This window comes from Tursiops truncatus, chromosome 8, assembly GCF_011762595.2.
Source record: "Tursiops truncatus isolate mTurTru1 chromosome 8, mTurTru1.mat.Y, whole genome shotgun sequence".
In the NCBI taxonomy this organism is placed as follows: Eukaryota; Metazoa; Chordata; class Mammalia; order Artiodactyla; family Delphinidae; genus Tursiops; species Tursiops truncatus.
This window is the reverse complement of record NC_047041.1, coordinates 46,107,910-46,134,923: the sequence shown is the minus strand read 5'-3', so window position 1 is coordinate 46,134,923 and position 27,014 is coordinate 46,107,910. Positions and strand designations below refer to the sequence as shown.

The 27,014-nt window shown below is 38.2% G+C and overlaps 1 protein-coding gene across 1 annotated transcript in view; it reads left to right on the top strand.

Annotated features, from left to right (window-relative positions):
- The window catches only part of CCDC83 (coiled-coil domain containing 83), a 46,647-nt gene extending 20,341 nt beyond the window's left edge, over positions 1 to 26,306 (top strand). Inside the window, exons 7-12 of the mRNA XM_019948805.3 lie at positions 6,656 to 6,747; positions 9,441 to 9,509; positions 14,898 to 15,019; positions 18,502 to 18,581; positions 19,289 to 19,488; positions 23,766 to 26,306. Of these exons, the coding sequence (XP_019804364.1) occupies positions 6,656 to 6,747; positions 9,441 to 9,509; positions 14,898 to 15,019; positions 18,502 to 18,581; positions 19,289 to 19,488; positions 23,766 to 23,924 (722 nt within the window). The 3' untranslated portion in view covers positions 23,925 to 26,306. The remainder of the gene's footprint in view (positions 1 to 6,655; positions 6,748 to 9,440; positions 9,510 to 14,897; positions 15,020 to 18,501; positions 18,582 to 19,288; positions 19,489 to 23,765) is intronic.
- Positions 26,307 to 27,014: the final 708 nt, after the last annotated feature.

The following is a 27,014-nucleotide window of genomic DNA, read 5'->3' as shown; positions in this document are numbered from 1 at the left end:
GGTGGTGAGGATGTCTGTTTTCCCACTTCTTCAACAACAGGGGTTGTGATCCACCTCTTTGTTCTTTGCCAGTCTTATAGGTAGAAAATGGTATCTCATTGTAGCTTTAATTTCCATTTCTCTTACTATAAGCAACAGTGAATATCTTTTTATAAGTTCAAGAACCATATGAATTTTCTTTCTGTTCACATCTTTGCCCATTTTTCTATCGTGCTGTGGAGCTGTTTACATTTCAAGGAAATTAGCTCTTTAACTGTGATATAAGATGCAAATATTTTTCCCATTTGTCATTAGTCTTTTGTTTATGCAGTGTTTGTATGAGGAAATTTTATAGTTTTATAGTGCCTAACTTATCACTTTGATTTTATGATTTCTGATATTACAAATACATTCTCTAATATTTTTCTTCTAGAATTTTTATGGCTTCATTTTTATATTTAATCTCTGACTTTTTTGTGTGAGATAGGAAACCAACGTTATTTTTTGCCAGATGGCTTTCCAGTTGTCCCAACATCACCTATTAAATAAGCCATTTTTACCCTATGATCCAAAATGCTAACTTTATCATACTTTCATTTCCCATGTGTATTTGGATCTCTTTCTGTCTTTTCTATTCTGTTCCATGGATCTATGTATTTGTGCAACAATACCACACTTTAAAAATTGTTACTGTTCTAGTACGCTTAAAATTTTTAAAATAATTTTTCCAGCATTCCTTTATTTTATGGTTTTTAAGTAGGAAGAGTGATCTTCTCATATAAACTTAACCCGTTATCCTGATTAGAAATTTGGATGATTTCTTTGAGCTGAAAATTTCATGCTATTGTATCCAACTTTGTGGTGGTGGTAATAACATTTATATGCTGCTGGTTGAGCCTTGGCGTATAGCCTGTTTTAAGTGTCATGGGATAATGGCTGTTATGGGCTTATCTTATTTGCCATTAGTTTTAGGCACTTCTCCTAACCATACAGCAGCAATTCTGCCTGGGGATGATTAAAGCACCTTGGGGGCCACTAACTGGGCACAATGAATATGAGTAGAACTCCTAAATTAAATTTATCTGAAGTCTTACTACCGCCATCTCTTCTTTTCCTCTCACCTCTCTCCTTCTTCCATGACTTTTCTAGAATTCTCCTCCCACACCCATGATCATGGAGTTTGTGTTAGCTAGACTGCTTTAATTGCAAGGAACAAGTACTTTAGTCGAAAGGAGCTTTATTGTAAGTGAAACATGATATTAAAATGAAACTTTTTTAGTCTCGGTTTAAACCTGGTTGTCTATATAATGGATACCACATTTCAAAGTAAAGTGAGATATCGCCAGGCAGACTGCCAATATGATGAGGCAGAAAACTGGTTTCACACCTTCAACCACTGAATTCCAGTCTATAAAAGAGGTTGAGGAAGCCATGAAAAGACTGTTGGAAATAAGGAGACAGTTTTTGGAAAGAGCTCTTGGTATGCTGTAAGTTGTACACAGTCCCCCAAAGGGGCAGGCGAAGGGTAATTCCTCCTTCATCTCAAATCAAGTCGGAAGGTCTTTAAAGGAAATTCTTCAGATTCTTCAACATGTGTTCCCTGCAGTTTGGGGCGGGGGTGGGGGGACATTGAGATCTAGTTTATGACTCATCCCTGAAAAAAATCTATGGGATAAGTGGCTGACTAGGAAACTGTTCTAACATCAGAGCAAAGAAGAGGCCCTGGGCTGGGCCTGTGTCTTAGTCCATTCAGGCCTCTATAACAAAGTACCATAGACTGGGTGTCTTACAAATGACAGAAATTTATTTCTCACAGTTCTGGAGGCTGGGAAGTCAAGATCAAGTCACTGACAGATTCGGTGCCCAGTGAGAGCTTGCTTCCTGGTTCATCAATGCCTTCTATTTGCTGTAACCTCACGTAGTGAAAGGGCAAGGCAACTCTCTGGGGTCTCTATCATAAGGGCACTAATTCCATGCATGAGGGTTCCACCCTCCTGACCTAACGACCACCCAAATACCAGTACATTGGGGATTAGGTTTCAACCTAAGTATCTGGGGCGGGTGCAGGTGGGGGGTCAGAGACTTTCAGCCTGTAGCAGCCTGCACTTCCAGAGTTTGTTGTGGCAAAGCGAGAAGGAGTGTTTCCTGTGGACCGGTTGTGAAAGAGAGCTGGTACGCAGTCCTGTTAAATCTTGCCTGAGGGCTGATGAGAGGGGCCATGGTGCCCCCAAAGAGAAACAGGAGCCTGTCTATGTGGGAGGGAGGAGGAAACTGAGACCCAGAGGGCAAAGGAAGAGTCATTAGCCAACCTCCAAGGGCAGTATTTCCCCTGTATCAAGGGCATGCAGGTAAAATATAACTAGCAATGGGGGAGGCGGTCCTCCAGAGAACCTACAAACCACCCCCAAGAGAGGAGAATCAATCTTAAATGCTAACTAGACCCAGAAAATGGGACATCAGCTTGAGATAGTATCAGTCAAGTGAGTGCTTTCCTGTCCCTTTCAAGGCTCCCCTTCAGCCCTGAGGAAGAAGGCATAGAAGTTCAAGTCAGAGGAAATGGTAGTAGGTTTAAGCTAGGAAGGGAACAGCCATAACTTTAAATGAAGCTTAAAATTTCAATTATTATAAAGACTAGACATATTAATTTCTGATTGGAAGATATTTTGTTATCACAAAGGAACCAGAAAAGTCATAGGATTGCCATGTATCTTACTGAGAGAGAGCTTCTAGCCTCACAGTATGAATTTTAAAGGCAAGAGAGAAAAATAAGGTTTCTTGATGTCCCATGATCATGTTTGTTGGATGTAACACTTGTACTGAAGAATGGGAGGACTGAAGATGGAAACAGAAGGCCATCAGATCAGTGGTGGCTCTAGAGATGCTCCTCCCTACATTTGTCACTCATGGTCTGTGACTGTCCCTCTTGTGGCACCTCTGCTTTGCTCTTTGTGCCTGTCCCCATTCTCTTCTTGCTTCCCACAGACCAATTCTTGCAGTATTCTACAACCCAGATTCTGAAAAGAGCCAGTGTGATCACCTACCTAGTCAAAGGTGACCAAAGACCTTCGTCCATGCCTCCTCATGGGTCATCGGTTGGCCCCAGCACAAACCATTCTTTGGTCAGCTGTCCAACCTATCTTATTCAGTAGCCACCCTGAGCCCTAGGGGCATGGGGAGGAAGAACCTGGAGCTGCTTCCCTGAACTTCAGCTAGAAGGAGATGTCGGGATATAGGGTGTAGAAAACACAGTCACTGATAAAACCAGGACAAGGCTCTTTCTCTCAATAAAAGGAAAGGGAACCTTAGATTAGGCTCAGGAACAGAGAAAGTATGGGTTATTACCAATCATCAGATATTAGAGTCACAGAGAGTTTTTACTTTTGTCCTTGACCAGGTGCATGGGACAGGGATCCTGAAAAGTTTCTTTGTACACTAACAGTGAGTTAAAACACTTGGGTTCATGTCCACCTCTTTGAATGCTAGTTTCCTCGCCTGTAAAGTGAGAGTACCTCAGAGATCTCCAACAGAACTCACAGTCCCAGCACCTGCTTTTCTATACCTTATCTCATCCAACTCGTACAAGTTCCTTTGAGTTGGATACCATTGTGCCCAGTTTAAAGATGAGGAAACAGAGGCCCGGAGAAGTTAATTGCCTTAACTAAACTCACAGATTTAGTAAGCAGTGGAAATGGGATTTGAACACAGGTGTGTGTCAGACCCAAACCCTTATGCTTCAAATAAGTCCTCCCAGCTCTGTGATGCAGCGAGGTAGGGAGGGCTCTCTAACATGCACTCTGCCTGAAGAAACCGCTACATGGCCAGTGTTGCCACCTGCCCTTGCTTGGTTTTCTCCAGAGGGGGCTCAAAGGAAGTCACTGGCACAGTGAAGCTGGGTGACACCCGGAAGTGTGTGAAGAGTGAACAGACTCCTAAAAAGCCGTGGAGCAGAGCCAAAGCAGAGCCACACACAACAAGGAAAAGAGAACAACACAAAGCAAGCTTCAGCCTCTGAGAAGTGTGGTCAGCTTCTGAGAAGTGACCATATTAGACCGGGCATCTGAGCAGCCAGGAGTCTAAAGGCACAAAGTCATAATCTCCCAAGCTCCCATTTGCAGTGTTCCAAACTTTTCTGGGAAGGAGACTTTTACATACTCCCAGTTTCTATGGCCGTATTCACAAATGTGTGGTTAATAGTTGCTACCTGAAGCATCCTCTGAACTTCAAAGGATAACAGGGAGATTTTCACATCCTCCCTTGTGCTAGCTGCTCTGCTTTTGAGAAGAAAAACAGTCCATAGAGTTGTATATGGAATTTGGAACAGAGTTGGATGTTATTATCGCTTTTTCAGTATTAACATGAGGGAGAGCTACAACTTTACCCAGAGCATATTTGGTAATCTATTTTTTATGATTTATAGCAAATAATTAATATATAATGTTATCAAGCTCCAGTTTTTATGTTTTCTTTCAGATGCTAAGAATGTAAAATCCATTATAGCTCAACTCCTGATGCACTGCAACTTTTAGATTGATTGTTGTATTTTGTGTGGTAGAAATTTTAAATAAATGTCTAGCATTAGTCTAGTGGACTAGATATTGAACTGAAAAAAACAATCCATCAGAAATGAGATTGGAATGATTAAAACATTCAAGCAATTACTTTGAATGGGATTAAGAAAAATACAGGTTTTATACAGATAGATTGATATACACACACATACATACCTACACATATCCATATATATACATATCCATATATATATCCATATATATGTGTAGGTTGGAATAATGAAGATGTCCATTTTCTTATTCTCCAGATGTCAAGTTAGACTAGACCCGAAACCCAATGAACTCTTGTTTATAAACCTCAGCCACTCTTGTTCCAGCTCTGTTAGAGGTAGAAACTGATGGTTCCCAGCCTCCTTTCTGGCCACTCCACAGCCTGGGAGAGCTCGCCCCTTCCCTCCTTCAACTCTCCCTTTCCCTCACCAAAGTTGCCATTGTTTGCTGCTTCTATCCTGGCTCTGAAGGCTCAGATCACTGCCCGCCAAAGACGTGCAGCTGGCCAAAGTTCATTTTCTTCAAAATATTTTTCAGTATCTGTTGTGTTCCAGGGACTGCGGTAATAGAAAGATATGGAAGAGAAGTTTTTACACTCTGCTTAGAGTTTTCCTTGAATAGGGGAAGCAGTTATGCCAGTACAAAATACAAGGAGGGCTGAATAACTCCTGCCTAGCTCCCTGCCCCGCTTTCCAGAGCCTTAGATTGGCTCTAAACTGTGGAAAGATCAGACCAGCAGATCTCCTTCCCTGTAGCCTAAGATCCTCAAGAGTTCTTAGAGTTGGCTTTGGTTGACTTGGTCTGTGAAGAAATTTCTCCCTTTGAAACAATGTCCTAAATGGCAGCTATGTTCCACAACACTCTCAGTACAATACTATTGTTTCATTATAGAATAAGTTAAATGGGTCTCTGTGGACCAGTCCGGAAATCTAGCAACCGTAATTGTCAACATCATTTGTATGGGAAGATACTTTCTGACTTCCAAGTAATTATGCTTCAAATGTTATAAATAAAACACATCTAATGGGGACACATAACATAGATGTTATCATAAAGCACAACTAACTTTGGCGATTCTTAGATTTGGAGGGTACACTGCCCTCCTGTTGCACACGACTGACTACCTCACTGTATTCAGTCTTTGCTCAGATGTTACCTCCTCAAAAGAGCTTTCTCTGATCACCCTATCTAAAACAGAGAATTTTAGTTTTTCTTCATCACACACCTCACCACCTGAAATATTATTCATTCGCTTCCCCATTAGGATGTATGTGTCATAAGGGCAGGAGTTTTGTCTCTTATTTGGCAATATTCCCAGTGCCTTAAATAGTGTCATGCACATCAAAAGAACTTGATGATGATTCGTTGAATAAAAGAATGAACAAACTGGTCTCATTTATCCAGCTTTATTTCTCTCTACTCTCTAAAGCAGCCTTCATGTCACTACATCTTGCTTTCCTTAAACAGAAGTGTTGATTATATGACCTCTCAGCATCTTTCAAGGCCCCCAATTTTACGATCCTTTGCTCTCTCAATTCTGATATTTATGATGTAAGAAAATCTGGAGAGGATAGAGAATCCTGCACTTCTTCATCTCTGTTCTCCCTTCTTGCTCTGAACCCAACTCAGAACGGGTCTACTGACTTTCACAGCCCCTCTCCTACTCTCTCTCCTTATTCTGTGTTTCCTGCCCCAGGAAATGCATGCCAAGAATATTGGAAAATTAGTTAGAAGGAGTTAGATGTACAGGATGCCACTCAAGTGTGTAATCAAATCTCTTCATATTTATGTGGTAGAATCAGAAGTTGTGTGATATGAAAAGTAGACGGCTGCATAGGTACTAAAGTGTTAGAAATTCTCCCTTTGGAGAGACAATCCTTTAAAACTATGACTATTCATGAGACAGATATCATCGTAAATGAATTCACATTAAGGTGTTAGTAAATTATTGGAGCATTTCTTCTAATTGGAGGTACTAGATGCTTCAGTAAGAACGTACCTTGAAAATTCAGAAAAGAAAAAGTACATAGAAAGGAGAGGTGGGGATCATGGAAAATAAAATTTATAACTTCATAGTTTTACCTAGGATCTTAAGGTTTCTAATTTTCTTTTTAAAGAACAGTATAAAATCACCCTGGAAGATGACAAAAAGAGAATAATCAGAGAAACTTTGTTGCAACTGAACCAAAAGAAGGAATGGGCCACAGAGGTATATCTCAATTTTCTTTCTTTCTTTTTTCTGATAGTAGATTTTTATTCTTCTCACACAGAATTTCAAAATTTTAACTGAAATGTTAGTTTCAGGTGTACTACCGAGGGATTTGACATTTGCATACGTTATGAAATGATCACCATGATAAGTCTCGTAACCATCTGTCTCCATACAAAGTTATTATTGACCATATTCCTTATGCTGTACATTACATCCCATGGCTTATTTATTTTATAATTGGAGGTTTGTACCTCTTAATCCCCTTCACCTATTTCACCCTCTCCTGTCTGCATTTCAATTTCCTTAGAAAACAAAGCTCCCCCCACCCATTTCTTTCTCATGGTGTATTATAACGGTCAGAAACTTGTGTTTTGAAATTAGGCAGTTTAGTTTAAATCACAGTTCTACCACTTACTGGGTGTATAAACTGAATTTATACTTGACTTTTCTGGGCTTCGGTTTCCTAATCTATAAAAAGGGGACAATAATAATATTTAACTTTAACGAATAGTATGAGGATTGATAGTGCCTCATAAGAGCAAGAGCTCAGTAAATTAATATTCAGTTATTTTTAAGTATAATAATAATGGCTACAACGAATTATTAAATTAGATTTTGGATGAATTATAGGATGAAATATAATTTGTCTAAAAAGTACTTTCTTACATATGCAAACCTAAGAGAGTACACTTTACATTGCTGGAGCTTTAAAAATTGGGGATATAAAAAAATGTTTGAGATGTAATTTCCAATTCATGTTTTCTAATCTTTGTTTTGCCCCAAATGCCTGACTTTCTTTCCTTTTCACTGCCCTTCCCCTGTCTCCAGACTATCTCCTAAATCAGTGAGGTCCCTGCTGGGATTGTCTCTTTATCTGGAACATCCTTTCTTCAGAGTCCTAAACATCTGGTCTTTTCTTCACTGAATTTCAGTTGCTCTTGTTTGTTGCTTCCCTGTTGGTTCAATTGTTCTTTCAGTGTTACTATTCTACTGCATGATTTTACTGATTAACACAAATACAGAGGATGTGGAGAACTGACCAACGGTTTTGTCTGCCCATGCAATTCAGACCCTTTGTTACTGAATATGATTAAATGGTGAAATCAACAATTAAGTAATCTGATCATAGTTAAGATGATTAAAAATGCATATGTAGATCAAATATGCCCTCAGTATGTACATTCAATATATAATGAAGACTGTTCCCAATACTGTTCCTAACATTTTACATTAAAGTCTCTCAACAATCCTGTTAAGGGGAAGACTTGCTAATAAAAAGACAGAGGCACAGAGAAACTTTGTAACTTGCCCAGAGCATGTGGCAGAATAGAGAGTTCAGATAGCTTCTTCAGATCATTACTCTTAATCATTACATTGTACATTTTCTTTTCCCCACATACTGCCAAACACCCACACACGTGAACAAATTTTCCTCATTTTCTCTGGCCATCTTATGTGTTAACTTCTAAAATCTACTACTTTTGTGCAACCTTGGCTGCTTATTGGAGTCACCTGAGAAATTTGTTTAACCCAGGTGGGTCCTGGGTCCCACCCACAGAGATGCTCATGTAATTGGCCTGGGATGTTGCCTGGGCTTTTGGATTTTTCAAAATATCTGGGAGATTCTAATGTGTAGCCAAAGCTGAAAACACTACTCTATTGTTAGTGAATTAAGCCATTAGTCAACTAAATTCAATAATGAGTGACTTCCTACTTTTGTTCAAACAAAATTCTATGTTCAAATAAACTTTAGACTTATCAGTTGGAGCTGAAGTATAAAAATTCCTGGTTCCTAGGAAATGGGGGTTCACTCTTAGGTCAATTACCATGATTTAAAGAAAAGAAATTTATTGCACATCTTCCTACTTTAAAGACTTACACAAATTTACCCTTAACATAGTTTTAAATTATTTCAATCCATGTTTATGAACCAGAATATTTTTCTTAATTTTTCTTCTTGTGGTTATGTCCTTCAGTTCCTGCGTTTGTAGCACGGTATCCATATAAAAGTACCTCACATATAACTAGAATCTGTCATCCATTATAAAGTTCCTTTGGGTGAAACTGTAAATATCCTAGTAACTGAATATGAATTTACATTTTAAGATCCTACTGATAAAATAAGGATTTTCCTGTTTGCTTTGTCTAAAATGCCTTTCTCTAGGAGACTATCTAGCTACAGCCTGCTATCCTGAAACTATTGGCTGTTAGGTTTGTAAGTATGTATATTGTTATTATTGACATGCAGAAATCTTTCAAATTAAAAAGGTAGTTATATAATCTATTCATGCCTTTGCTATATATTGAATTATGTCTGTGACCATAAACTTGAAGGAAGTTTGATCACTGCAGTTTAACCATCTTAATTGTGAAGCAGATCAATTAATGACTGATTTCACCAAAGCAGTCAGATTCAGTCACAATAGAGGCCAAATTGAATGGACAACCATTGTCCAGTTCTCTCAATCACCTGTATTAGGCAACGTAAATCAGCAAAAACAATACAATAGGATAATAAAGAAAGAACAACTGCACCAAAAGTTTTTAGGTATATTTCCAAAGTAATTGCAAAACATAATTTTAAATGATCAGATAAGTTGATTGTGTATCCCCATTGCTAAAACTCTTAAATGTTATGTGGCAGCTCTTCTTTAATACAGAAAGGTTTTTTTTTTTTTTTTTTTTTTTAGAATGCTATAAGGTTCATTGACAAGGGCAGCTATCGAGAGATCTGGGAGAATGACTGGCTCAAAAAAGAGGTAAGTGGAATTTTTAGAAACAAAGCCAATTTCTTCTTTCTCATTTTTTTGAACTGGAAATGACTTCTATTTATGAGCTGAAGTCATGGGAAAAGCATGGAACCATGACTGACTGAGGTAAAATGAAATTCAAGTGGAGTCCTAATCTTATTACAAGTTGTTACTCAATGAACACCATAAATAATCTCAATAATAAACAGAAATCATTTTTGGTGTTACAATTCATACAACATACTCAAGTGTGCAAAGCTGCTTTATGTCCTAAAGCTGATCTGGCCTTCCTCTGGACCTTACTTCCTCATGGGTGATGGGAGCAAGGTTTAAGGATCATTTTAACCTCATTCTCTGCTGTTTTAAATTGCCTCTTTAGGTATTCAAATTGGTAGGGAAGAGGTAAAGTTGTCATTATATGCAGATGACATAATACTATATATAGAAAACCCTAAAGACTCCACACAAAAACTACTAGAACTGACAAATGAATTCAGCAAGGTAGCAGGATACAAGATCAACATACAGAAATGGGTTATATTTCTTTACACTAACAATGAAATATCAGAAAGGGAATGCAAACAAACAATCCCTTTTAAAATTGCACCAAAAAATAGAAATAAAATACTTAGGAATAAACCTCATCAAGGAGGTGAAAGACATATGCTGAGAACTATAAAACATTAATACAGGAAACTGAAGATGATTCAAAGAAATGGAAAGATACCTCATGCTCTTAGATTGGAAGAATTAATATTGTTAAAATGGCCATACCACCCAAAGCAATCTACAGACTTAATGCAATCCTTATTGAATTACCCATGACATTTTTCACAGAACCAGAACAAATAATCCTAAAATTTATATGGAAACATAAAAGACCCAGAATTGCCAAAGCAATCCTGAGGAAAAAGAACATAGCAGGAGGCATAACCCTCCCAGACTTCAGAAAATACTACAAATCTACAGTAATCAAAACAGTGTGGTACTGGCACAAAAACAGACCTGTGGATCAATGGAACAGAAAAGAGAGTCCAGAAATAAACCTACACACCTATGGACAATTAGTCTTCAACAAAGGAGGCAAGAATGTACAATGGGGAAAAGACAGTCTCTTCAGCAAGTGGTGTTGGGAAAGCTGGACAGCTGCATGTAAATCAATGAAGTTAGAACACACCCTCACACCATACACACACACACAAAACTCGAAATGGCTTAAAGACTTAAATATTAAGACAAGACACCATAAAACTAGAAGAGAACACAGGCAAAACATTCTCTGACATAAATCATAGCAATGTTTTCTTATGTCAGTTTCCCAAGGTACAAGAAATAAAAACAAAATGAACAAATGAGATCTAATCAAGTGTATAAGCTTTCGCACAGCAAGGGAAACCACAAACAAAAAGAAAAGACAACCTACAGATTGGGAGAAAATATTTGCAAAAGATGTGACCAACAAGGGCTTAATTTCCAAAATATACAAACAGCTCATACAATTCAATAACTAAATATTTCCATATAGATGTCGCAAAGGCACTTCAAACTCAACATACCTGGAGCATAATTTATTAAATTTCTTCTTAGATATTCTTTTCCTTCATTTCTTTTTTTGCCATCTGCTCAGACACCCGAGGTAAAAATGTTACCATCAGCTTCTTTTCCATTTTCCTTGCTCCCATTTGACTGAAAAGAGTTGGTTAGTCTAGGAAACAAAAGAATTTAAAAATCAATATGCTTTCTATGATATTGACAATTATCTTGAAATTGCCTTTATAAAGTCATGGTGAGTAGGAATCCATACTATTTCCAAAACTAATCAAGATGAATCCTCAATTTTAAAAAATAAGTATTAATTTTAAAAACTCAAGGTGAGCTCAACAGTTAAAGAATATTAGGGAGAAACTTGGTTCTTATACTTTTATTAAATATAACAGTATGATCCTAGTGATAATAATTTAACAATTCAAACCTTAAATTTTATAAGATATCATAGATGTTAAGTTCAGAGAAAACAACTACAAAAGTTTATATTCGACTGAAAAGAAAGGCCATTTTGTGCCTTGGTCCTTCCTACTAAAGCCACAAATTACATTTTGTTTTGTTTTATTTTTTAATTCTCATAATTCAGTGGAAACAAAAGACAGAAAAAATGTCAAGTTTAACTGAATCATGAGCAAAAATAGCTCACTAATAAAGAACAAATCATATAATTCAATATATTTAATTTCTCTTTATTTCAATAAATATTCATTTTTGCTGTCATTAAATTTACTCACAAAATTAATTAAAACCAGTTTTGGTTATAAGTACTATCACAGTAATTGAAAATTGCCTGGAGATAGAACAATGTATGTCAATTAATTTCTTTGAGGAAGGCTTAGAATGAGTAACAAGGGATATTTAACAGTGGAACTCCCCCAAATATTTCTCCATTTAACTGTCTTTCAACAATAATCAAAACCTGACATCTCTGGGAAGAATGAGATGTCCCATTGCATGACTTTTATTATCTGGTTTTATTTAGCATGCTTATTAGGAACATGAAGAAAATTCAAATTTCCAAATAACCTGGACTAACAACAAATGGAAAGCTGGAAAAACTAGGCAAAGGGATTCAAAGAGGTTAGCAATCAGAGTTTCAAACGTGAGGGGGCATAAAGCTAACTTGGATCTTGCAGGGGAAAATTTCAAGAGCATGCATTTTATTCAGGATCCTAGGTCCCTGACTTATAATAGTTTTAACTAAATTATCTTGCCCAATTTCTTAAGTACATTTCTTGGGTATCTGGGGAGAAGCAGGGGCGGGGAAGGAAAAGAGGTCTTCTACTTCCTTCTTTATACTTTCTTACCCCAGAAACTAAAGGTATTTATACGGCTATAAAAAGGAACTAGTTTTCATTTCCCTAACATTTCAAAAGACTGGGAGGGAGACAGCAATTGATGAGAACCTTACTTAGCACTCTACAGGGATAGGTGATGTCACAGGATATCCATAGCTTGAAAGATTGGACTTAACTCCCCAAATGGGCCCTCATTCCCAGCTTTGGCAGGAGACCAAGAATTGTGTGTGCTGCCTCCCAAGTATGCCAAACCCTTAGTCACACATTCTATTAATTCCTTCTTTTACAACCTCTAACTATGATTTTTTCTCATCCTTTGACATCTGAAAATTATAAACTTTTCCTTAAGGCATTCAGGCTTGTAATCAAGCTGATCATATCTTAAAAACATGAGATCCTAAAGCACCAACACCTAGCTCTGTAATGTAGAATCATGGACTTAAATGGTTTTGTGAAATTGTTTAAGGCTGGTAAATAATATATGCTTTTCTTTCCATCTCTAAGCCAGCAGCAATATTTGAGCCTTTTCTACGACACTGGTACTGTTTTATATTATAATTATTTGTATATTTGTTCACTGGTTTGTATACTTGTTCCCTCTTTTGAGGGAAGGAGCCACACTTTACTGGATTTTGTATCCGTCTACCTCTAGGACAGAGCCTTACCCATGGTAAGAATTCAAGCATTTAATAAATGACTTATGTGAAAGGGATATCCATCTGGTAATATACTGAGTGCTTCCAGATTCCAAAACACAATAATTTCAACTACAAATCAAAAATGTTAGTCATCTTTTTCTAAGTACTCATCTCAGTTATGCTCTTGGCAACTCCTAACAAGAGATACTGAATCGAAACCCCTACCCTGTGCCTTTATTTCATCATATTCCCTGGAGACACGTTACTTTTTCCAGTTTATTCTCACCAGCCGATCACTTTCTATTTTATTGTCTTATTTCTAATTCTTCTATTGTCCTGACTTCTCCACACGAGCACCTCTCAATCCAGCTCATGCTGTTTTGGGGGGCAGAGAGGGAAGGTGGGGATTCTATCTAGTCACATTCTTCTATATATTCTTCCCACAATCAAGCCTTCTTTAGACAAAAGTTATCAAAATACATTTCTTAAAGATTGATGGGAACTCTATCAACAGAACCAGAAAATTTTGCTCCTGTTTGAGTTAGCCACATTTCTTCAGTAAACGTTAAGCCTGCTATGTCCACGAAGGACCTTCCATCACCTGCGAGATAGAAATAAGACTCTTTAGCATTACTTGGCTCCCCTACTTGTCCAGTTCTTCTACTTCTCCCCATTCCCATTTTATTTCTATCCACACCAAAATGTGGATAGAAGGCACATGTGCCTTTATCCATGTGACTCCTTCGGCCTAGAATATATCCTCTCTTGTCTGCTAGAGAATCTCTACCTGGCCTTCAAGATCCAGAAGAGAGGTCATCTCTTCCATTAACTCCCCCTTACCCCCTCACACCTGGCGGACATAGGGTGAACCTCTCTCCCTCCCACAGTCCCTGGATGGCTTCCATTATGATTTTATCACACTATTTTCTGTCGCTATCACTCTTGACCATTAAACTAACAGATCCTTGAAGGTTATTGTATCTTATTGATCCTTTGTTCCCAAAGTGTACTATAGTTTTTGACGCATAGTAGGCATACAGTACAATTACATGAGTGAATGAACAACATTTCATCTCTCTGATGTTTCTCGGAATGACTCCAGCACACTCAAGAGAGAATATAATTGTCCTATAGAGGCTGATAGAAAGGGCTCCTAGGCCTGTACTTCTCTTCTTTAAATGCCATAATAAAGATTTTTTCCCAGTGTTATTAGTTTTCATTATGTTGTTTATAATTAACCTTAGATAGAGCCTCATTTAGCTACTAACACCAGAGTGATAAATTAGTCTTATTTTCTTATTTATCTCTGCCTCCAGCTCAGATAAATCCAGTGATGTTTCTGAAGAGTAGGAAAGGACTGCTCCTGCCATTCAGTAATAATTGCCTAATCATGCAACCAAGTTCTGCAAATGACCAGGAAAAAAGTCCCACCTGTTCCTTCTTAGAGCAAACCCAGTAATAAATAATACAGGATAGATCTTCCCCTCAGGCAAATGCACTTTTTTTTAAAAAAATTAATTAATTTATTCATTTTTGGCTGCTGTTGGGTCTTCGTTGTTGCACGGGCTTTCTCTAGTTGCGGCAAGTGGGGGCTACTCTTCGTTGTGGTGCATGGGCTTCTCATTGCGGTGGCTTCTCTTGTTGCAGAGCACGGGCTCTAGGCGCGCAGGCTTCAGTAGTTGTGGCACGCGGGCTCAGTAGTTGTGGCACACGGGCTTAGTTGCTCCACGGCATGTGGGATGATATTCCTGGACCAGGGCTCAAACCCGTGTCTCCTGCATTGGCAGGTGGATTCTTAACCACTGCACCACCAGGGAAGTACCACAAATGCACTTTTAAAAGTTGAGTTTTTTATAGAGGACTAGATAGAACTAAGTCCATAAGTACTAACACCCACTCTCTTTTCCTGAGAATAGATCGCAAATCACAGGAAGGAAGTGGAAGAACTGGAACATGCTATTCATGAGCTGGAAGGAGAAAATTTGGTGCTTATTGATCAGCTGTTCAACTGCAGACTTGTGGATCTCAAAATACCCAGGTGAGAGTCATTACATATCTAGAAAGTATTTTTTTTAACATTTGTATCTGTAAAAAGTTATTTTTTTTAAGATGACAATTCTTTAATAGTTGAAAAGAAAGGAGCTCACAAAATGGCCATGGGGAAGGTATAAGATCATTACAACCGACCACTGGTCCAGTGCAGACTTTGACTTGCTTTTTCTAACAATGCACTGTGGTCATAGTAGCAAACACTTAACATGAATGTCACAACTGCTGTCCTTCAGAAGCCTCTGGGCCAGCAGGGGAATTGGGCATAAAAATAAACGCATAACAGTACAGCGGAAGAGGTACGGGGTTCGAAGCCAGCACACAGGAGGGAGTGATCAACTTGATGGGAGCTCCTGGAGTGTTCTGAGCAACTGGTTACCTTGTGGATTATAGAATGGTTTCCTCTGACAGTTAATGAAAGAGGCAAACTACTTTCTAGGCAGAGAAAATAGCCTGGCATTCCAAGTCACATTTATTCCTGCATGAGAGAAATCAAATACGTATATGGCTTTGTAGTTTAGGTTATCTCTTTTTCTTACCTGACAAAAAAAAGTCTTAATATACCAATCTTGATGAAAAATTAGAGCCCTGGAATGTGGTATTAAAACCCAAAGTGGCATTCATAATTTGGACAAGTAGTCAGAAACAAGAAATAACCTAAATAGTAACATGCTTAGGAAGATCGAGGAATTAAATCACACAAATGTAAGGTGTACATGTGCAAGATGGGAGAGAAGTTCAACATGGTGGAAGGGTCAGGAAAACACTTCCACCTGAGTAGGTCTTGCTTGTGTGGCATGGAAAAAATACTATTAGAGACATAATAAAGTACTTATTGTTGGCAAACTTCCTCATGTGCTTCAAGAAGGGTAGATACAAGTTGTGGGGTTTTTATTTGCTGAGCTAAGTGATGGGTGTCGGGATACAAGATTGGAGAAACAGGAGATGGTGCAATTACTTTATAGGCTGAACACTGGGTGGGGCAGGACAGAGAAAGAGGCCACCTGCCTCCCTTTCACAGTCTATGTATGCCGCCCTGGAGCCACGGATACCAGTGTAAGTGAGGCAGGCAGTCAGGCTGAATGAATTGGCTGATTACTGGACTCCTGTACTTCCAGTCTCTTGAGCTGATGCCCTTGAGGGTCCCTAGGGGGTGGCGGGCCTCACTGTCACCCCAGCAGGCAATGCTCTCTTTTGCCAGCCTCCCTCCCTATGATCAGGTCTCCAGCTCCACACTCCCGTCCCGCCTCTACCCCGAAGCACCTGCTACTGCCACCACTTTGTGATCACGCTGAATCTCTGCCAGCTGTGCCTTCCAACCACTGCTCCACCTGCTGTCCGCTGTGTTCTTTTTCTCTCTTCCGAACCAGCCAACCCTTAGGAAAAGAGCTACCCTGTAAACTGCCAACCCCACTTCCTGCTTTGGTCAGCTCAGTCTAGTGCACCTGATTTGCTGCTGATGTGGATGTGAAGTGCTCATTATAATAAAGGGGAAATCTTTCATCGGCCAGAGAGAGCTTGGCAAGGACAGGAAAGGGAGATGGGAAACTTTTAATGGCGATTTTCATTAAGTTGTTTGCTGTATTGTATGCAATTTAAACCTATCCTCTAGCTTCCCCACAGAAATCTTCAGTAAAATCCACATTGTTCATCAATGCTTTGTGGGTTGGTTTTCTTTAGTGAGAGACCTGAGTGCTTAGTTTTGCTTCAGAGTTGGGAGAGATGAATTCAAAATCTGTCCGAGGGAAAAGAAACAGCATGGGCGACGTTTATAAGAACTGGGTTAGGGGCCCGGTATTTGCCTCCATGGCACACTGAACTTTTCCTTTGTAACTTGGCATTTATCACAGTAGGGACTACTTTTTAAACATCTGCTTCCTTGCTAGATTGTCCTTGAGACAAGTGTTTAGGACATCTTAGAAAGACCCGAATAAAGAAACAGAAATGTGTAAACCCTCAATTATCTGTTACAATGCTTATCTAGAAGAAAAAGTTCAGGAGCTTTTCCTGTATCCATTTTCAAGTCAAAGAAATGTTAACACATACTGTGTAATTTATGGTAACTGCTCTTTCCACCTCTTTGTTGAGAATTTAGTCCTGTATATTCTGGTAGGGTGAGAAATAGACATGAACAGTACCCAGTAAACATATAAAAACTTCCCTATTTGGATGAAGAATGGGGTATTCTACCTAATACCTAATGGGGTATTCTACCTAATATTCTACTGTATTTCCCATCCAGAGCTCCCCAAACTTCTTTCCTTCCTGACTCCCATAGAACATCATAGTATTTGTCTGATACATTAGATGAGCTGAATAAGCTAGAGGTGACTGCCCAGGGACTCCCATGCCGCAGAGCTGAGGCTAGGTGGACCAGTACCTCAAATCTAACGCTAGTTTCATATGATAACGTTCTGTAAAATATTTTCTATAACAAGTGTTGCCGCCCTGTGGTGGTACAAAAGTGACAATAAACTAATGATTAAGAGAGAAGCCAGACTTCAGAAGGTTACGGCGTTTACTAAGATCTTAGTTATTCAAAAGAGTAAAACCAGGAAAGAAGAGAACTCTGTGGCCTCAGACTTGTCCACCTGCAGACCAGAGCTTCACTAAGTTAACTCTTAAGAAGGTTTTAAGATATAAATATTGTATGTAGTTACATTATTTGCTTTAAGCTTTAAGCATCTCAGATAACACTTCCTTCGTGGTCTTTAAGTAATTGACAGCCTGTAATCCAGGGGATTCACTCTGGTTGCTAAGCATGAAGTATGGCTGGTGCATCTGCCAGGGGCACTTGCTTCATGCTATAGCTTCAGGCAAACTTCATGGCAATGCTGTATGGAGCTTTCAAGGTATCATGTCTTCTGACTGAAACTTCCACTGGCCTCTGCAATGCAGAGAGTTGCAACAGCAGACGCAAACTCACCAGGCTTGTAGCTGGAACACGCCGCTCAGCGAGAGCCAGAACCTAGGTGTCATCTTGGATTCCTACTGCTGTCTTTCTCTTTTTCTCTTTATTTCAAACCCCATCCCATTCCTCATCTGGATTCCCTGCAACAGTGACGTAACTGGTGTCATGATCACTCTCATTTCTGGGACTTTAAGCCTGTTATTTCCTAATCATGGGATGCCCTCCCCTCACCCCAAGCTCTTCCCTGGCAAACAGCCCCTGGTGTTTCAAGACTCAACGCAGGTTTCATCTTCTCCTGGAAACCTTTCCTTACCTCCTAAGGCTAAATCCGGTGCTGCTTCTCTTTGCCCCGTGGCACTCCTGACACTGTGCTCCTCACATAATTACCCACCATGGTACAAACCATCACCATCAAACACTGTAAGCCTGTCTGCCACCCCACTGGGCCTGATGCCCCTTTCTCATCTGTGTCTCCAGCACCCAGCAGAGAGATAAGACACTACTGAGCAGGTGGTACAATATTTGCTGACTGACAGACTACTTTTCTTATTTGTTTTTAGGCGACTATATCTTGCTCAAGCTGTTGGACAGGAAGTGGCACAGGAAGAAATGCCTTTGGAGTTGCCAGAAACATATATAGGTATTATTTTATTGTAATGGTGATTTTTAAAAAGTTGACAAACACTTAATTGCGCTTCTTGTTATGGACAGGAACCTTATATCAGAGAGCTATTCAGGGAATAATGCCTGCCAGCTCCTCCATATTTCCCTGTGCTTGCAGAGCTTACCTAACCCATCTCCCTTCTCTAGTGACTTTTCAAATCAAAGTCACCATGTGTCACAATGAATTAAATAGACACTAGCAGAGAGGGATGGAATGATGTCTACACTGGCATGGTTTGTGCTCCAATTTAGCCAACCAACCAAAATACCAACACACTCACAGGTCCCCATGTGATTATTATAACTTATTAGCTAACAGAAGGAAATACAACCTAGATGTGGTTTCGAATAATAGGACTCACTCTCACTTTAATACCTAGATTCTACATTTCTAATTCTCAAATTTTTCTCCTCCAGGAGATTCTCAAAGGTCTTTCAAATTTAAAATGTGACAAAGGAGCGTATATATATATATATATATATATATATATATATATATATATATATATATATATATATATATATATATCTGAGTCACTACACCAGAAACTAACACAACATTGTAAAGCAACCATATTTCAATTCAAAAAAAACTAAAACTGAAAAAATAAGTGACAAAGTATGTATTGTATTTTTAATCTGTTCAAAAATTGTACATAATTAATTTCTTTGCACTCATCCCAGAAAAGTCACAATTGCAACCTGCAGAAGTAAAAAGTAGAGACTTGTTGAGCTTAGCACTTGGGAGCAGTGCTTTACATCTTAGTCATGAGGATAGCAGCAGATACAGCCAGCAGCTGAAGATAGATGAAGAGAGTTCAAGCATAGAGTTTGGAGCCTCTGATATGAAATACTTACTGTATGAGGATGAGCGGGATTTCAAGGTAAGATTCATGAGAAAACATCTTGACTACTAGAGAAAATGTTGCTTTATTAGTTAGTGGAGAAAATTAACCTGAAGTATGGATGCTGAAAAATTCTATTTGCAATTATTAGTAAAATTTGCCAACCATTCACGTCTGTCACTAGATACTATTTTCACTCCTACCTTTGCCCAACTTACTACATATATTCATTTATAGACATCCATTACTAGTATACCATGTAAGTTATCTAGTGCTACATAACAAATTACCTCAAGAATTAGTGCTTATAACAATAACTCATTTATTCTCTTTCAGGGCTTCTGTTGGTTAGAAATTTGGGAAGGTCTCCAGTGGACAGTCCTCACTTGGGTTCTCTAGAAGGTGCAGTTATATTTAGCTGAAGCCTTGATTTGGGCAGGAAGATCCACTTCCAAGGTGGTTCACTCACATGGCTGGCAAGTTGATGCTGGCTAAGCTGGGGGCTTCAGTTCTTCTTCACATGGGCCTCCTTACAGGGCACCTTTATTGTCCCTTTGTTACAGTATCTGGCTTCTTCCAAAGCAATCAGTCCCAGAGACCAAATGTTTCATATGACTTAGCCTTGGAAATCGGACATCAACACTTCCATCATATTCTATTTGTCGATGTAGCTACAAAGTTCCACCCAAAGAGAAACAGTGCAGGTCCTGCATCTTGAAAGAGGAAGGTCAGCATCATATTGTAAGAAAAGCACGTGGGATAGGATGTATATGATAGCATGACCATCTTTGGAAAGTACAAACAGTCACATATACCAGTAGGTGAAACCTAGATTATCAAGCCTTTTAATTTTAAAACCTTTTGGTACATTCCAGTCACTTTCACATCCACCCCTTGCTGTTTTCCCTCTTGGTACTACCAATAACCTTGAAAGTTCTCCTAGAACTTAAAGTCTGGTAGGAGAAAGAGTAATTAAGAAAGCAAAAGAAACTGAATAAATCAACAAAAACCATTTTAACTAAGTACAACTCAGTCCTGCTACCATCAAGTGATAATTTAAAGACTAAAGCTCTAGTCTCTATAACACTCAAACACCCCCATGAGTATATTGGAATCACGACGCCTTGTATGTTACAATAACCTCACGCTAGTGGACAACTGTCTATAAAATTCCAAACTTGCATACCATTTGGTTGAATGAAAAACCTTCTTACTTTTTATGTTTTTATCCGTTGAATTTATTTAGATTTCTTTTCTATTTGACTTACAATGTTGTGTTAATTACTGCTGTACAGCAAAGTGACTCAGTTATACATGTATATGTATATATACATTCTTCTTCTTCATATTCTTTTCCATTATGGTTTACCACAGGACATTGAATATAGTTCCCTTTGCTATACAGCAGGACCTTGTTGTTTATCCATTCTATATATACCAGTGTGCATCTGCTAACCCCAAACTCCCACTCCTCCCTTCTCCCACCCCCTCTCCCCCTTGGCAAACCACCAGTCTATTCTCTATGTCCCTGATTTTCTGTTTCATAAATAGGTTCATTTGTGTCATATTTTAGATTCTACACGTGATATCATATGGTATTTGTCTTTCTCTGTCTGACTTACTTTACTTAGTACGATAATCTGTAGTTGCATCCATGTTGCTGCAAATGGCATTATTTCATTCCTTTTTTATGGCTGAGTAGTATTCCATTGTATATATGTACCACATCTTCTTTAACCATTCATCTGTTGATGGACATTTAGGCTTTTTCTATGTCTTGGCTATTGTGAGTAGTGCTGCTATGAACATAGGGATGCATGTATCTTTTTGAATTATAGTTTCGTCTGGATATATGCCCAGGAGTGGGATTGCTGGATCATATGGTAATTCTATTTTTAGTTTTCTGAGGAACCTCCATACTGTTTTCCATAGTGGCTGCACCAACTTACATTCCCACAAACCATGCAGGAGGTTTGCACCCTCCCCAGCATTTGTTATTTGTAGACATTTTAATGATGGCCATTCTGACCAGCATGAGGTGGTAACCCATTGTAGTTTTGACTTGCATTTCTCTAATAATTAGCGATGTTGAGCGTCTTTTCACGTGCCTATTGGCCATCTGTATTTCTTCTTTGAAGAAATGTCTCTTTAGGCCCATGTTTTGATTGGGTTGTTTGTTTTTTTGTTGTCGACTTGTATGAGCTGTTTGTACATTTTGGAAATTAAGCCCTTGTTTTGGTTGTGTCGTTTGCAAATATTTTCTCCCATTCCTTTTGTTTATGGTTTCCTTTGCTGTGCAGAAGCTTGTAAGTTTAAGTCCCATTTGTTTATTTTCACTTTGATTTCTATTGCTGTAGGAGACTGACCTAAGGAAACACTGGTATGATTTATGTCAGAGAATGTTTCGCCTACATTCTCTTCTAAGACCTTACTTTCCACGGAAGTTTTTGATGTGGTGGAAATGGTACTGTATGTGCTACAGACTGAATTTTGTCCCCACCCCTCCCCCAAATTCACATGTTGAAGCCCTAACACACAATATGACTGTATCTGGAGATACAGGCTTTAGGAGTTAATTAAAGTTATATGAGGTCATGAAGATGGGCCCTCACCTGATAGGACTGTGGCCTTATAAGAAGAGGCTTTGCCTTGTGAGAACGCTGTGAGAAGGCAGCCATCTGCCAGCCAGGAAGAGGCTCTCACCAGAACCCAACCATGCTGGCATCCTAATGTTGGACTTCCCAGCCTCCAGAACTGTGAGAAATAAAGTTCTGTCGTTTCAGCCACTCAGCCTGTGGTATTTGCTATGGCAGTTCAAGCAGACTAAGAGAGTCTATTACTTCAGAATCCTGCTCCAGATGGTTCTGAAATATATGGTAGACTTCCATCAATTTACTTTTCTCCTATGTCGCATTTATTGTAGCTCTGCAATTATGTATTTTAAAAGCTACATACAGTTATATGAATTTTTGAGAAATATTAATAAAACATTGCCTTCCTTTTTCATTCTTTGACTCTCCTAAATTCTAATAAATGTTTATTGAGACCCTCACAACATGCCAGGTACTTGTTAGATGCTTGAGAATTTAAGGGGAAGAACAGGAAGAAATGAAGTCTCAAAGACGCCTATGTGGCAGGCCCTACCCTAAATAGTGTACATGCTAGTAGAAAACTGATAAAATCATTGATTACTGTACAGGAGGAATGTCCTACCTGTATCTGTCTCCCTGACCAGTCTTTTGCCCCAGCACTTGGTACGCAGCCTGGCACATAGTGGGCACTCATGTTGAAGTGTTGAAGGAATCCAAAAGAAGGAGTTACAGCTTGGAGAGGCTTCCCAGAGGAAGGCCCATTGGGTAGGGCTGGAGCTGTTTCAAGTCAGTTTGGGGTTAGCTGTGGGATTTCATATAAATTAGACTTCTAATTCTGTTTGTTGATATCTGAAACTATATTCAGTTTGACAGAATGTGGTAAGTTTTATATCTACAGTAGATCCTGTGAAATGTGCAAAACCCATGTAGATTTGCTCAATATTAAGACATTTATCGTCGGGCTTCCCTGGTGGTGCAATGGTTGAGAATCTGCCTGCCAATGCAGGGGACACGGGTTCGAGCCCTGGTCTGGGAAGATCCCACATGCCGCGGAGCAACTGGGCCCGTGAGCCACAACTACTGAGCCTGCGCGTCTGGAGCCTGTGCTCCACAACAAGAGAGGCCGCAACAGTGAGAGGCCCGCGCACCGCAATGAAGTGTGGCCCTCGCTCGCCGCAACTAGAGAAAGCCCTTGCACAGAAACGAAGACCCAACACAGCCAAAAATAAAAATAAATAAATAAATAGATAAATTTATTTAAAAAAAAGATATTTATCGTCAAAGATGTTTGCAGATCACTCATTTTGTTCTTGATTAATATAAAAAACTCTGCTGTGGTTATATCCTGGCCAGCAGAGGGCTATATAAATGCAGCCAATACTTCCTACTTCCTTTTACCAATTAAAGAGCTTGCAGAGAATATATCTCCCTGCTGTAGTTGATGTTCCCTCCCCGGCTCAAGCCCCCAGAAGACAAGCCTGCAAGCCTTGCTGCCTGCTCTTTGGGAGGTTTGCCTACCATGCCCCCACTGGGTATATAACTTTACTGAGTGGTTTTTATTTACAGTAGCTCTCATATTTCACATGTCATACAGCATTCAGATAATCAGGAGGGCAATGAAATCTGTCATATAGAGGCCAACTATAGTAAATAAAACCTGATCTATGAAGGTTGGTAACTTGCTGAATAACCTCTCCTATTCTCCTCTGTGTCTGTTCACCATAGGATTATGTAAACTTGGGCCCCCTGGAAGTGAAGCTCATGACTGTGGAGAGCAAGAAAATGCCCATTCATTCCCAAGAGGAGACTCCAGTCAAATTCTATGACGATGTCAGGAGCCCGGAAAGCCACATCACATATAAAATGATGAAGTCTTTTCTCTAAGACTGAAATCTGCAAAGTAAAAACAGCTTCTTATACATTTCCTTTGGGAACTGAGGTATATCAGTCACCCATTTTATTTACTCTTTGGTCCATTTTCAAAGCAGTTATTTCTAAAGGTCATAATTACATTTAAAATCAAAGATCTGAGTATCCAGCTATTCATTTACTTGCATGGCCTGAGTGACAAAAATGAAAGTACACTTTATATTTCCATATTCAAGTACAGAGGAGCATGACAGTGGGCCAAGATGGTCTCTGAGGTTGCTTACCACTTAAAAATTTACTGATCAATCTAGGATGCCAATATGAAATAGTTCAATTAGGAATTTTCTGAGAAAATTTAGAGGTCTGCATAGCACTGACTACACATCTTTCCCTCTGAGGGTGCTGAATGATAGATAGCCAGTCCACAATTCAAGTCTACTCTTCTTTAACCTAACACTATAATGAAAATCAAACATTTTAGAAACAAATTTGAGGGTGGTAATTTCTTTTACAAAAATATTCCATCAACAGGGAGGTCCATCTCCCATCAGCTATATCAAGTCTAAACTGCTGAGTCTCTATCCAAGGTCATCACTCCTTCCCTCTTATTGGTACCACAGGCCAAGGACACTCTGACTGTGCCTGAATTTGGCATCAGCTTTCCATTTTAAAGCTAGTTCTACTTATAAAGCTTTTTACAAGAAATGCCTTTTTTTTTTCTTTCTTTTGAAACACGTTTTAAATATAAGGCCACAGATAGATTGAAAGTAAATACACCATGCAAACATTAACCAGAAGGAAGCTGGTGTGACCAAACTATTCGACAAAGTAGACTTTAAGGTAAGAAGTGTTAAGAAAATGAAGAAATATATGTCACAATAATAAGCAGATTAATTCATCAGGATGATATAACAATTCTAAATAATAATATAATCTCAAAATATATAAAACAAAATTTACCAAACTAAAAAGCAATATGGTAAACCTTATGTATATTTTACCACAATAAAAAAAGAAAAAAGAAAACAGGCAGAAACAAATTCACCATTAGACTTGAAGGTCTTACCACACCTCTCTCAATAACTGATTAAAAAACAAAACAAAACCCCAATCATTAAGGATATAAAAAGTTAAACAACTGTAGATTACACATACTTTTCAAGTGTACATAAAATATTTACAAAAATAGACTATATCCTGGGCCATAAAGTAAGTGACAACAAATATTCAAAAAGTTGAAATGCATGGAACGGTTCTCTGACCACAGTAGGAAATAACTAAAAACAACAACAACAAAAACAAAGCTGTAATTTTCAGGTAAGCAAGATACTTCGGAAAAGCCTATGTGTGAAAGGAGAAATCACAAGGAAAAAATACTCTGAATTATAATGAAAAATATGACATCAAAACTTGTGGGGACCAGTTAAAGTGATGTTTAAAGGGAAATTTATAACCTTTCATGTATTAAAAAGAAGAAAGTTTGAAAATTCAATCATCTAAGCTTTCATCTCAGGAATCTAAAAAAAGCAGCAAAAATAAACCCAAAGAAAGTAGAAGAAAGGAAATAAAGAGCAGAAATTAATTAAATAGAAAGTTGACATATAAAAGAGAAAATCAACAAAGTCAAAAGCTGGTTCCTTGAAGGGTTAATTAAAATTGATAACCCATAGTAAGACTAATCAAAAAAGAGAGGAAATAAATGAAAAAGAGACATCACTACAGAATTACAGACATTATTAAAAGGATAAAAGGAAATTAAGCAGAAAAAAACTTTCCCCATAAATTTGACAATTTAGATGAAATGGACACATTTCTTGAAAAATATTTCTACAAAACAGGAGGAAACAAAAATTCTGATTTAGGCCTAGATATGTTTTTAAAAATCCAATCTGCATTTAAAAAATTTAAGAAGCCAGCTGGCTTGCTTCACTGGTGAATTTTTCCAAACATTTCAAAAAGATACAATACCAAATATACACAAACTCGTTCAGAGAACAGAGAAAAAAGAAACACTTCCAAATTATTCTATGAGGTCAATATTATTCTAATACCCAAACCTGGCAACATCATTACAGGAAAAGAAAATTAAAGGCCAGTATTTCTCATGAAGATAGATGCAAAATCATTCACAAAATATTAGCTTATTGAATCTAGCAATATTATAATATATAATATTTCATGAATAAAGAATGCAAGGTTGGTTTAATATTCAGTAATCAGAGTGGAAACATGAATGAGATCAATGGATTATATCAATATCAATATCCTGGTTGTGACATTGTACTATAATTTTGGAAAAAATGCTTATTTTTAGGGAAACTGGATAAAGAGTACATGTGATCTGTCTGTATTATTTTTGTACAACTGCATGTGATTCTAAAGCTATCTCAAAATAAAAAAATCAAGGGTAAAATGAACAGAACATAGGTGGTAACTCATATGATCATCTCACTAGATACAGCATTTGATAAAGTTTAACAGTGTGATAAAAATTCATAATAATATGATAAAGCTCTCAGCAAAGAAGGAATATCTTTTTTTTTTTAAAAAAAAAAAAAAGCCCTGTAGCTAAAATTGTATTTAATAGTGAAATATTAAACATTTTCCCATTGAGGTCAGGAACAAGACATATATTCACCATCACACTTCTATTCAACAGTGTTGACTAGAACTGGAGTGTTCTAACCAGGCAAGAAAAAGGAATTAAAAGCATAGAGATTAGAAGAAAGAAGCAAATTGTCTTAGAGATGTCAAGGTTTTGTATGTAGATAATCCAAAGTAATCTACAAACTACTAGAATTTACAAGTGAACTTAGCAAGGTCACAGAGTACAAGGTCAATAAAGATCCAATGTATTTCTTTATACTAGCAACAAACAATTGGGAAAAATAAAATAGAATCAATAACGTCAAATATCAAGGAATTCATGCAATGAAATATAAGCAAAATTTCTATGCTGAAGACTTCAAAACATTGTTGAGAGAAATTAAAGAAAACTTAAATAAATGGAATAAACAGAGAGATACACCATTATCATGAAGTGGAAGATTCAAAAGAGTTAAGATGTCTGTTCTTCCCAACTTGATCTATAGATTCAGTGCAATC